This window comes from Chinchilla lanigera, unplaced genomic scaffold (assembly GCF_000276665.1).
Source record: "Chinchilla lanigera isolate Chin_1 unplaced genomic scaffold, ChiLan1.0 scaffold00051, whole genome shotgun sequence".
NCBI classification, from domain to species: Eukaryota; Metazoa; Chordata; class Mammalia; order Rodentia; family Chinchillidae; genus Chinchilla; species Chinchilla lanigera.
In genome coordinates, this window is record NW_004955452.1 from 5,336,639 (window position 1) to 5,350,273 (window position 13,635).

Genomic DNA, 13,635 nt, shown 5'->3' on the forward strand with positions numbered 1-13,635 from the left:
CCGCGGCAGGTTCGCGCGCGTGCGTCGGGTTCGCGTTCTTTCCGATCCCCTACCTCGAGAGGCGATCCCGAAACGCTGTTGTGGGCATGAATGGGTTCTCAGCGTCGTGCCAGGAAGCCCATTTCTTCCGCTTTGCTTAACTGTGTTGCTTTACTGTAAATATAAAACCCCCGAGCGCAAGGTGATCCTGTGTCACCGATGAGTCCTCGCCATCATCCAGAGGATTCAGGTCCCTGACTCCAAAGCCGGGGCCCTCACCACACTAGGGTTTGTGAACTACTTTCGTAATTAAAACAATAATACCACGAAGTCACGTGGGAGACAATTTTGAAAACATGAAGCGAAAACTTGGGCGTCAAGAACCAGATTTTCACCGAATGTGGTAGCATGTATCTGTGGTCCCAGCTATTTGGGAGGCTGAGGCATAAGAATCCTTCAGCCCAGGAGTTCGGGTCAGCGTGGTTAGTAGAGAGACTGTGGCTTAAACAAACTAGTCTTCAGTGCCCAAGCGAGGTAACAGTTGTGAAAGTACTTTTGAAATGCTGGAATCCCTTTGGAAATGCAAAGGCTAGCCAGGGATCTAGCTCAGTGGCACAAGAGCCTGTCTGGCAAGTGCAGGGTCCTGAGTTCAATTCCCAGTACCAAAAAAAAAGGAAATGCAAAAGCTTGACCAACATCTCCAGATGGGGGTGTGTGTGTGTGTGTGTGTGCGTGTGCATTGTACTACTGAGGGTTGAGCCTATGGCCTTGCACTTGCTAGGCAAGCACTCTATCCCCAGCCTGTGTGTTTGATATACTATATATTTTAATACACATAAAATATTTATTAATATATTACATATTATATATATAAGGTTCCTCAGTATTTTAGCAGTGAAGTCATATTTATTCATTTAGGGGTTTTCCCCTTATTTTGTAATTTTCATTCATTGTACATATATGGCTTGTGTACTATGGAAAAAGGAATATTACAAAAATTAACATATGAAGGCCAGCCTGGCCAGGCGTGGTAGTGCACACCTGTAATCCCAGCACTTGGGAGGCTGAGACAGGAGGACCTTTGTTAGTTAGAGGCCAGCCTAGGCTACATAAGCAAGTTCAAGGCCAGTTTGTACTACCCAGTGAGACCTTACCTACAAAAAAAAAGGGCTAGCCTGGACTACATAACAAGATCCTGTCTCAAAAAACTAAACAAAAACAAACTAAAAACGTTAACATATAAAAAGCCTTGATTGAAGGAAAAACAAAAAAATGAACTACTTGTCAAATTATAAAGTGGGATTATATACATATATTTTACACATATTCTTGTAACTACTTTTAAAACTTATTTAGTAATAAAACTCCCAATTCCTTACCAAAAAAGTTTTATTTATGTATATATGTGTATATCTGTCTATACGTATATAAAATAAAATAGGATGCAAACCCACACCCAGGCAAAGATAAAACAGGAACTGCACTTCTTTATTTATTTTTTTGCACTTCTTTCTAACTTGTGTCCACCCCCTAGGAGCACCAGCTTCCTCTGGAAAATTCTCCAAATATTATAGGTAGGTTCCTCTTTCTAGGACAAGAAACAGAGTCAGCAGTTGTCACAGTCACTTTATTGTATCCAGTACATATCAGACCAGCCCACCCCTGGCTCCAGCCGCTGGAGTACTGAACTCCTTCTGTACCTCTGGACCCTTGTACAGGCTTCCCCCACTCCCTGTCTAGCACACCCATCTGTCTGCAGACTCCTATTCATTCTTCCCAGCCCCAAACCCCAGGCAATACAGATTATTCTCATCTCAGTGCTCCCTTTGGCAGTTTCATTCTGGCTTTAAAGGCGTGGTCATCCTGCACTAATCCACAGGGCCCAGCCAATGGCTGCCTTTGAGCAGAGGCCTAGGAAGCACTGAACAAATTAGTTGAATCATGAACAAGGGAACTGGGAAAGAATCTGGGAACAGCTGTGTGGGACACCGGCCAGAGCTAGGAGACTGGGGGCTCACTGTCTGGGGTGGTGACTGCAGGGGTACAGGGCACTGAATGGGATTGTCTGGCACAATCTTCTACTTTTTCGGGTTCTCCGGAGCTTGGCAATCCAGGCTCAGGGACTGTAAGATCCTATAGGTATTTGGGCCTGCCCTTTCCCTTCTGCCAGCGCAATGGGGGTAGAGTGGCCTGCTGAGGCCTCCCCTTCCTCCAGCTCAAATCTGACTCCAGCCTATGTTTTTTATCTTCTACCCAGGCAACCTGAAAGCCCCAAACCTGGGTCCTGACCCAAACTGACCCCCACCCTTGTGAAGGCAGTGAAAGGACAGGCCACAGTGGCCCACAGCCTTCGCTCTTTCTTCTAGGGGAAGGAGCTGGGCAGGCCCCGAGTTGAGTCCAGCAGCTCCTGGCCAGTCCCCGAGTCCAAGGCCTGGACAGCGCCACCCTGGAAGTTGAGCTGTGTGCAGAGTCGGTGCGGGTCAGACACAAACAACTTTGCCAGGCCTTGTTCCTATCTGGAGCCAAGCCCGGACCCCAGACCCCACTGCACGCCCTCCCTATTAGCTGCCGTCCGCCTCACTTGGTCTTCTGATCTAGCCTGCGCCGCACCAGCTGGCTGAGAACGAACGCGGTGAGGACACTGCTTCCCGCAGTGAGCAAAAAGAGACCAGAAAAATTGTGGGGCCAGCGGGTATGCAGAGGCTCATAGATGGGCCGCCGGGCCTCGTAATCCAGCGTCACAGCTTCCAGCTGAGCCAGAGTGCACAGCACCAGGAAGACGTGGAAAACTTGATGGCCCTGCCCAAAGACGTGGCAGCTGCCGGGGAACCAGCGCTCGGGCATGACGGTGGAGAAGAAGGCAGCAGCCAGCAGGAAGAAGACCACCTGGCACTTGTGGTAGAGAAGAGCAGGGTCATCTGCAGCAGGGTGAGGGGACACCAGGATGCGGTGCACCACGGGGCTGATGTCTAGGGCATAGGCCAGCACCTGGGGCAACTCCTGGAAAATGCGGCCCAGCAAACCCGGCTTCTGGGTGTACTTGCTGTAGCAGGAGCCGATGCAGGAAAGCCAGGCAAGAAAAGCAGCCGTGGGCAGGAAAATGGCCTGCACCTGGGCATGCCAGGCAGGCTCGATGGCATAGTAGAAGTGCACCAGCGCACTGCCAAACTGGTACACGGCCACCCCCACGTAGTCCAAGAAGAAGAAGCTGTAATGCCAGAACTCGGACTTGGCCTGCAGGAGGTGCGCCAGGGAGCTGAAGGAGAGATAGGTAAAGGAGGTAAGGACGATGATGAAGAGGGGCAGGGCGTGGGGGTCTCCCCAGAAGTCCACGGTCCCCACAAAGACGGCCAGCCGCAACAGCAGCCCCAGCGCGGCCAGCAGGTGTGTCCAGACGTTCACGGCCTCGTTGTGCTGCTGGAACAGCGTGCGGAAGTAGAAGCTCCAGGTCCGATGCAGCGGCCGGTAGCCCACATAGATGTACGGCTTCCAGAAGAGGGGCGGCACCTGGGATCGGTCCACCGTGAAAAAGGGCTCGAGCTGCAGAGACTCCTGGCCAGCGTGCCACTGGCTGGACAGTAGGTGGCTGGATTTCTGGGCTGCTGCCATGGCCACGGCTGGAAGACTGGGAAGGGAGCTGGGAAAGAGGCCAGTGCAAATTTAGGAGCCTGGTGTCCTCCCTGTCCCCAGCAGCAGCAGTGGGAGCCTGGCTGCCTCGGTCTCCCTCCTCTCCATACCTTTGTCTTTACACTGACTTTAATTGTCCTAGACAGGATCTCAGCTCTGGCCTTAGGAGAGCAAGAACGCTTTGTTTCCTGATGTATTCTAGGCCCTTAGCATGTCACATAGCAGTTGCCCGGTAAATGTCTGAGGACTGCATTCATTCATAAGGCTCCTACCTCCGCCACTTCCTCTCCAGCTCAGGCTCCAACCGGCAGCCCCAGCTGTTATCTCCCCTAACACACAAACCTGTCACGAACACACCACGTGGGGACAGGCTCTTTCCACCCCTAGGTTTGCGCCACTATCATTGTTAACCTGGTGGTGACAATGACCTTACCAACCCACTGCCTCTATCGATAGCCTCTTCAGAGTTGCCAGGGGCTCCCGCTGACTTTGTTACCCTATACGGTCTGGTCCCTGCTCCTTCTGCAGCTTTACTGCTCAACCACAATACGCTGGTCAACCAAATCCAGCCACAGCTTCACCAAAGCCCCGGGGCTGCTGCTTCAAGTGTCTGTAGCCTTGCACAAGGTGGTGAGACACTTTGCCTGAGACACTTCCCTCATCTTGCCTACCCAGAAAACTCCCACGCATCCCTCAAAATCCACTTCCTCTGTGATGATTTCCCTGAACCCCCAACTTCTCTATTTGAGTCCTACCATTGGACTGTCCTTTGGTATAAAACTCCTTATGGCCATTAAAATCATTAATGAGAGTAGGAAGTTTGTCTCATTATTTTGTGAACCCTGGTACTTAGCAAGCAGCTGGCGGAGTATTTACTGAATGAAAGAAAAATGTACTAACATCCGGATCACGTTTCATACCCTCCAAGGCCCAGCTCAGAAAGCAACTTCTTCCCTAAAAGTCCCCAGGCAATAACCAATCCTATAGGAACACTCCTATCCCTCAGCCACACCCCCACTTCGCAGCCCCTCCTCCCACGGCCCACGATTGCTAATTCCAAATAAATTGAATCTACCCCCTAATCACTGCACTCAAGGCCCTCAAGACTGCACCTACCCTCATTTCCCATGGAACCCCAAAGTCACACCCTAAGCCAACTTCCTTTCCCTCACTGCTGCCTCCACGTTTTTCTGTACTCCAGCCACCCAAGAGGCTGAGGCAGGAGAACAAATGATCAAGGCCAGACTGGACAACCTAGCAAGATCTCATCTCAACATACACTAAAGCAGGCTAGGGACCTAGCTCAGTGGTAGAGCGCTTGCCTAGTATGTGAAGGCCCCTGGCATCCATCCCCAGCCCTGTAGAAAAAAGCAAAGAAAAACCCATCCTTTCCTACATTCATCCATTGAGCAGACAATGAGCCAGCTTTGCCTCTGAGCCTGTGCCAGATTCAAGAGAGGGTGCAGCCAGAAAGGGTTCCATCCCTGCACTCGGGAGCGCCGTGGTCTAGCAGAGCCAGGCACACAAACAGTGGCAATGCTCATCAGCACTCGCTCTGCCAGGCCCCACGTGAAGCGCGTTATTGATGGAAACCACCCTGAGTGAGCTACAAATCCATAAATTAGCTTTCTATATTAAAAGTCTGGATCTGTCTAGGCCTATGTGCCTGGCCTGACGAGCTAGCAGTTGGCATGAGGAAACAAAATTCTCACTGGCCACTGGTCTCAGTGGAGGTCTCCATGAGCTGGGACGCTGCGATGTCTCAGAAGGCAAGATAGCATTTCAGCTGAGGTCCCTCTGCCTCTGGTACAAAATTCTACAGAAGTAAATACTAAGCCAAGGGTAAAATAAGTTTCCTATTAATCAGCGGCGTAACGCTTTGTCTCTTACTAGACCTTGCTCGCATCAGGGCCCTCCACTCTGCTGTTCTCGGGACCTCCCTACACGCTCCCTGGAAAAGCTGTGTGCATTCAGTAAAGAGCGAAGAGTTCAGAGACTCTTGCTCTCAGCCTCATAAGAGCTCTGACCCTCTGAGTTCCCTTTGCATTCTAAATTATGGCCTCTGTCTCTTGTCCTTCTTTGTAGCCTCGCCCAGATGATTAGGGGATTGATCAGCCCGGGATAGTTATATGTGAGTGACTCATATAAACTTCATGTCAATCCTGTGATACAAATACTATCGTTGTTCCCACTTTCCAGATAAGGAAACTGAGGCACAGAGATGTTAAGTACCTCACTCACCTCCCTTACCAGGAAGTAGAGAGACACATGCTGAACCCAAGCTGTGCTCCAGACCACTGCATGAAGCTGCCCTTTGCAAGACAAGGCGGCAAATGCTGTCAGTCAGTACCAAACAAGACTGTCCTGCCTGGTACCTGTTGCTTAATTCATGAACTCAAGTTTCCACTGAAAACCCAACCTGGTAATCTTGCCCTGTCCCACTACCAAATAATGCCCTCCCCATTGGCTTTCTGGACTCAACATCTAGGTTTTCTGTCCATTTTTAATGCTAATTTTTTTTTCTTTTTTTTTTGTCCTTTTAAGATAGGGTCTCACTGTGCAGTTCAGGCTGGCCTTGAGCTCACTTTGTAGCCCAGGCTGGTCTCGAACTCGCAACAGGGATTACAGGTGCGTGCCACCACGCCCAGCTTCTGTCCATTTTCACCTGCACCTCTGCTCCAGCCTCCGTATGGACAGGATAAAGAATCCACAGCCTCTGCCACCAGCAGGGCTGCGATCACCCACAAAGCCAGCTAGATCATTTACATAGTACGAGCCAAGGAAGGCACTTACTGGGTGAGCAGCACGGTGCTAAGCCCTGGCCTGACTGGCAACCGAGCTGCTCCTGCATGAGGACCTCTGAGTCGGCCCTGCCCTGGCCTCTCCTAGCCCAGCGAGTGGGGAGGCCGGAGTTAAACTGACTGTCACACCCCTCTGCAAGGGGTATCACTTATCACTGAGCGCTGGAGGACTCGTCCACTGCTGCCACTCCAGAGCGCCTGGCACAGGGTAGGTTTAGAAAGAAGCCCCTGTCGATGGACTACGTCATAGAGCCACTTCTGCCCTGAGCACAAGAACCTCCCTGGCAGCCTCACTGGTGGGGGAGCCAGGGCCGGGCACTCTCCTCTCCTCTGAGAGACTGAGCTCCAGCCTCAGGAATCTGGCCCCCACTCTGGTCCACAACCATGTCTTCCCAACTCGGAACCTCAGGGACAGAGAAGACCTCCGAAAGCATCTCACGCAGCTGACTTGTTTTATGAGGGAATCAGAGCTCAGAGACAGAAAGGCCTTCCCAAAAGTTTTCATTCTGCCATGGGAACAAAACAAGGAATATGAAGCTTCATGGTGCCCTGCAGACGCCTAGTAACTGGGTCCCTATGATCTGTTAAGTGCAGTCCTATGCTCTGCATTCCACTCTGGGAAATTCCCAAGGCATAACATCACATGAAAGGCTCTGAGAAGTCCTGCAATAAAGAAGTTTAGCTTTTTTGAACCTACTTGTGTACTCAGCTTACATGACCAAGGACTCCTAGCCCAGTAACAACTGCATCGTAAAGACAGCCAAAATGTGCTAAGTACTTATTTTTTGTGTGTGAGTTTGGTTTTTTTTTTTGGGTTTTTCTTTTGCTTATTGTGCTACTTGGGATTGAACCCAGGGCCTTTCCAGTAAGATACATCTCTAGCCCTGTTTTATTTTTTACTTTGAGACAGGGTCGCACTAAGTTGACTATCCTGAACTCAAACTTGCAGCCCCACCTCAGCCTCCCAGAGTTCTGGCATGTACATCCACACCCAGCTATGCTCATTTTTTTATAGCCTCTTTGCAGTTTTCAAAACCTCCCTGTGGGGCAGCCAATATTATGCTCATTTTGTTGCAGAGAAATAACTTTTTATCCAAGGTCACAGATAGAGAAAGAGAGGAGGTGCTGGGGCCAGATTTAGACCCCGCTCTCTGTCTGTAGAACAAGGACGCTCCCAGCGCTCTGCTGCTGCCCTGCCTCCTGCAGCCCACGGGACAGCTTTGGAAAACACCTATCTGAAGCTGGCAGCAAGAGTCTCTCCTGCGAAGTATTTCCTTTGGGTTCCAGCAGCTCAGACTCCCTCAGGTCCAGTTCTGCCTTTGCTGTGCACCAGGGAGGCCCCAGGTCATGGACACCTCTGCAGGTCTTACACCCCCCCCCCACCTATGACATAGTAGGCCTCAAAGACAGACCCAGAGGCAACATATTAAGTGTCAAAGGTCCTACTGCCCTATTTCCTTTCTCTTTTTGGTTTTTTTGGGCGGTTTTTGGTCTTTTTGAGGTAAGCTTTCACTATGCAATCCAGGCTGGCCTTGAACTCACTTTGTAGTCCAGGCTGGCCTCATACTCGCAGCGATCCTCCTGCCTCAGCCTCCCAAGTGCTGGAATGACAAGCGTGTACCACCATGCCCAGCCCTATTTCCTTCAGACTGGAGGCTCTATTCCATCTAAATAGATCTGTTTTCAGAATTAGTTCCCATTCCCTTAATCCATAGAAAGAGACCGTGAATGAAAGGAGGGAGCAGTAAGGATCAGGCCTGCGCCAGGAGGAAGGGAGCAGGCGCCTGGCAGGGACAATCCTGGCATCCTGAACAGCCTGTCCACCCAGCTGCTAGGCCCTGCCCTTTCCAGACAGCTCAGCCCAGCGCATTACACCTTCACAGGTCTCTCCAGGCCTCCCAGGCTGCTGCGAGTACCTGGGGGTGTTTGTCTTGAACGTGGGGCTGATGAATTCTGCCGTAAGCCTAGACAAAGTCACCAGAACCCAAGCACTGAGTGGCACTTCCACAGGGGAGGGGCCCTAGGATGGGGCTTTTAGGGATAGCAATGTCTTGTATGACGTTACCAGAAGGTGGAGCTGAAGACAACCTCTCAGACCCCTCCCCTCCCTTCAGGGCTCCCACAGAACATCCTCATAGCCAGGCCTCAGCTCACCATTAACTTCTGCATGAGACATGCAGAATAGCCAAGGGCTGGCTGGTAAGGCATTTATCTGAGATCACACAGTAAGGACTGAGCAAAACTGGGCCAGGAACACGCATTCAGGGCCTGGTTGGTGGATGTCGGGTGAACTCGGATGATTTATATCCCCTACTTGGTGGGAATCGGAGTGGAAGGAAGATAAGGAGAAAGCAGAAAGCTGACACTACATAGACTGGGGAAGGAGATGAACTTCAGATTTGGACGACCAGCTTTGGCACCAGATTTCATAACACAGCACTGTGTGACATCAGACAAGTGACTCACCTTCTCTGATCCTTAGTTCCCTTATGGGAATTTCTATTATCTACCTCTTAGATTGCTGCAAAAATTAAATTTTCTAGAACTAAGTTTAAGCACAGTTTAAGTTTAAGCAACTCAATATGATTGCCATCACTATTATGAATATGAGTAGTGATATTTAAAATATCCCCGGATATTTTAAACTTCTTCAGGGTTCTCCAAAAACCTCAGTCCTCCTCTAACTCTCAACAGCTAGCGCCACTGGATTGGCCACTGTGTCTCCTTAAACATTTACTTTATCCCTGACGTGTATTTAGGGACCAGGGAGATTTGGCTGGAGTTTGGACCTCTGAGGACACTGACCTTATTTAATAATTAAGTTGTTCTCAGAAAAACCCATTCAGAGTAACTCCTCTGGCTTCACAAAGGCCTGAAAACTGGCACTTGCTCACAGATGCAAGGGAGGTGGCTGGGTGACATCCCAGGGGACGGGATGTCCCCAGAAGCCCTGTCCCACAGCATGAGGGCACAGGACATAAACGATGTCAGCGGGCAACCTGGACCGCACGTGGCCCGGCCTGGGAGAGGCGGACAAGAAGCTCCCGACTCTCCCCTGCCATGTGAAGGCTGGAGGAGGACATGGCTTGGCCAAGGGCTGTCGTGCCACACTGCCTCACTTCCCTCCACTCCCTCACAGTCCTGAGGAGAGCCTGAGAGCCCGCTTCAGAGTCCTCCTGCCACCCATCAGGCTCTCTGGGACACTCTGACAGGGGGTACAGCTCTGCTGTCATCCACGGTGCCCCTCCCTCCCTCCCAATGCGCTGAAGAAATGGCAAGGAAACCATCCCTAACATAGCAGCGATTTGTGAGGGATCTGGGCCCATTATCAACCTCCCCAATCTCCCCATCCTCGGTAAGCCGATGTTAATGCACCTAGCCCCTCTGAAGATCCCCCAGTCTCAGCCCCGCCATTTTTCATGAAAGTGGGACGGCTGTCAATCAAACAGCCCAAGTCTTCTGATGTTCTGCTCCACTGCCATCCTGACAGCTGCAGCTGTCCCGGACGCCCCCACCCACTCCAGAACATGTCTACCCTGACTGCAGCAGGCTCAGATTTAAACCAAGCAGTAGAATTTAATTTGGACCATTTAATAGGCTAGGATTGGGCCAGAGATATAGCTCAGTGGCACGGTGCCTGCCTGGCAAGCACGAGGTCCTGAGTTTGATTCCTGGTACAAAAAAAATTAAAATTAAAAAATAGGCTAGGGCTGGGCGTGGTGGCGCACGCTTGTAATCCCAGCACTAGGGAAGCTGAGGCAGGAGGATCGTTGTGAGTTCGAGTCCAGCCTGGGCTACAAAGTGAGCTCAAGACCAGCCTGAACGGCATAGCGAGACCCTGTCTCAAAAAGACAAATAAATAAATAAATAAATAAATAAATAGGCTAGGATTAGAAGACCTGAGTGTAGGCCAGTTTGGATCAATCAGCAGGCTCTAGTTTATCCCAGTTACAGGCCTTCTGGGGCTACAAGAGCAGCGATCCTCTTACGCTCCTGAAGTTAGTCTGGAAGGGCCCCCTCTGGTGTACTGACTGCCTGTGCTATAGCACAGGTTCAAATAAAGCCTCGCTCAGGTGGTCCTATAAATCTGCTCGTGACTTTTCTCTTGGGCAGTGTGGGCTTGGAAGGTCCTGAAAAGCTACTCTGGATCCTTATCATGAGTAGTGTGGACACAGCAGTTACTTTAGCAGAAAGTGATAAACACTCGGGGTTGTTATCCTTGGAGAGCTCCTGAGAGCAGCAGCCAGGGAGGATCTGCAGCAGAGACCTGCTACTGGCACCATCAGCTGGTGGCATCTGGCATTAACTGATGCCATCAGGGCCACTAGGAAAAATGAGCTTTGCCAATTTAAGATGTCCATCTGAACGGAGCAAAAGAACCCTCAAAGGACTGGTGACACGGGCATGTCTCGGAGACTGTCCAGAAGGTGTTCAGTCTGGCCAGAGCCCAAGATGAAGACCTCCAGGCCTCTGGTGGGAGCTCCTCAGTCAGAGCAGCTCCTTCCTCCCCTGCTGGGTAACTGTGCAAAAGCTCTGTAACCTTTCTGAGTTTGATTTCTCAGTTACAATCAAAAGAGAAAAACAGCCAACTCTTGGGCTCTTGTGAAAACAAAACCAAGCGGTGGATGCTTAGTGCTCGCTGGCAGAGCGCTGGCTCCACTCTTTGTCGGGCTCCTCCTGGCTCAGCCACACAATCCCTGGGTAAGCTTGGACAAGCCCCTTCGCCCTCCTGGCCCTCTTTCTCCAAATGGCAAGGGAGAGAGCGAATTCCCCAGCGACTGCTAAGGGCCCTTGAAACCCTGTGACATTCCAACAATATTTATCTTAGCCCTACTATGTTCCAGGAACTAGAGCTTCAACAGTGAACAGAGAAGTTTAAAACACTGCCGTGGGAAAACTAACCCAGCAAGCTAATACTCAAGGGCAAGACCTCAGGGTATGAACACTCTGCCTTCTGGAGTTCACACCCTATCTAAATAACATCTATTATCAGCATGATTTGGTTATAATTCTACTTCTTCTTTTGTCTCCTTCCTGGCATGAATAATGTCATTGTTGCTTTTCTGCACTCTGGTTGTTCAGCATTTTCTCTTAAGGATTATATCATGCCAGGACAAAGTCTAACCCACTAGATAAAAGTAATAAGGCCTGGGCTAGGGGTGAAGCTCAGTGGTAGAATGCTTGCCTAGCATGTTCAGAGCCTGGGTTCTATCCCCAGCACCACCACCAGCACACACACACACACATACAAGCTTAAATATATGGAGACATTACATGGTATCCCATTATATGCATAATTTTTATGTTTTTATGTACCAGTTAAAAATAATAAAACCAGGCACCATGGTGCATTCCTATAGCCCAGCTACTCAGGAGGCTGAGGTAGGAGGATCACTAGAGCCCAGCAATTCAAGGCCAGCCTAAGGCAACATAACAAGGGCCCAGTCTCAAAAAGGATAAACAAGCTGAGCGTGGTGGCGCACACCTGTAATCCCAGTACTCGGGAGGCTGAGGCAGGAGGATCATTGCAAGTTCGAGGCCAGCCTGGGCTACAAAGTGAGCTCAAGGCCAGCCTGAACAGCGTAGTGAGACCCTGTCTCAAAAAGGAAAAAAAAAAAAAAGATAAACAATAATAACATTAAGGCCAGGCCAGTGTTAATATTGGGGCTGTCAGAAGCAAACCCTCCTTAAAGGTCCTGATGAGGATGACATGCCACGGCAGATCCTGAACTATTACTTTTTGTTTGTTTGTTTGTCTTTTTGAGACAGGGTCTCCTTATGCAGTTCAGGCTGGTCTTGAGCTCACTTTGTAGCCCAGGCTAGCCTCGAACTTGCAACAATCCTCCTGCCTCAGCCTCCCAGGTCCTGGGATTACAGGCGTGCGCCACCATGCCCGGATCTGAACTATTACTTTTAGACACAGACATGTAGCCAGACATGGTGGCGCACGTCTGTAATCCCAGCACTCGGGAGGGTGAGGCAGGAGGATCATTGTGAGCTCGAGACCAGCCTGGGCTACAAAGTGAGCTCAAGGCCAGCCTGAAGTGCACAGCGAGACCCTGTCTCAAAAAGACAAAAAAAAAATAGACACAGACATGAATCCATTAGCGGCTTGCTGATTTCCAAAAACATTCACACACATTCCCCCTCTCCCTCTGGACTCTCAAGGCTAAGCTGTTGCCCCTGCCCTGCAGGCAGGATGGTCTGAAAACAGCTCTTGCTCTTCACCACCACACTACACCCCTGGAGTCAGCTCACCCTGGGCACCCCACAGTGGACACATTGAACAAGCAGGATTTTCCTCCCTGGCTGGCCTCCCTATCTTTCAGCAACTGGGTCACCTTCTTCATGGAAAACCAATTCCCCAGCTCGGCCAGCCTACTGTGACTTAAGAAAAAGCCCCTCCATGGCTTCCAAGACTGAACAGAAACTTCTTGTTTGTGAGTGCACTTTAGTCCTCCGTTTATACTCCGAAACATCATCAGAATGGAAAAAAGTAATTCTCAAGGAAACTCTCCTGCGAAGCTCAGACTCATCACTGCTCTGAAAGGGGGCCGTGCACGGGGAAACAGCCCAGAGAGGTTTGGCAACCAGGCCACAGTCACCCAGCACAGGACAAGGCCATGGGACCTGAGCTGCACTGTGACCAGCAAGGGCCTTCTGCGCAGGGGAACAGAGGCTGGAGAAGGGCAACCTCTCCTGAGCGCTCCAGGGGCCGCACAAGCCCCGTGATGGGAGGGCCGCGCCCTCCAGGACAGGAGCTCCAAGGTGGGGCTCTGGGTGCTCCAACAGGTGCAGCCGAGCTCTGAAAAGCCCTCACACTCTAGGCTTCCTTGGCCTGAGGTAGCCCCACAGGCTCCAGGTGCTCCCCAGGAAAGTTACCCGGGGTTTTCAAACGCACAAGCTCGAAGTCACGCTAGGGTTGCGTGGGGTCCCCTCTGCCCTTCCCTGACTGAGGAAATCAGGCTGACACCAGGGGAGTCACCCCCAACCCAGGAAAACCGCAGGAGCCTGGGACACACTGTCACCTAGACTCCTTCTCCAGGAAGCAGAAGCTGGGTGGGGTGGCGCCCTGCTCGCTGCCTCCAGGACCCCACGCGCCCAGGCCAGCTCCCTGCCCGCTTTCTCACGGATGTTCTTCCCCCTCCATCCCTCGTTTTGCCCTTCTTCCCCCCACCTCCAACCCCGTCCTCCGCCCCCTGCCCATCCCTCTCCTCCTCCTCCTCCC

General features: G+C 51.1%; 1 protein-coding gene across 1 annotated transcript; it reads right to left on the reverse strand.

The window, feature by feature from the left end:
- Window positions 1-1,585: 1,585 nt before the first annotated feature.
- Window positions 1,586-6,155, reverse strand: Paqr7 (progestin and adipoQ receptor family member VII). The gene has a single exon (XM_005394835.2). The coding sequence runs from the start codon at window positions 3,586-3,588 to the stop codon at window positions 2,557-2,559; it is 1,032 nt and encodes a 343-aa protein (XP_005394892.1). The 5' UTR covers window positions 3,589-6,155; the 3' UTR covers window positions 1,586-2,556.
- Window positions 6,156-13,635: the final 7,480 nt, after the last annotated feature.

What these genes read in the sequence shown, in the direction of transcription:
- Paqr7 (XM_005394835.2), bottom strand. Translation starts at nt 3,588, where the DNA reads ATGGCAGCAGCCCAGAAATCCAGCCACCTACTGTCCAGCCAGTGGCAC.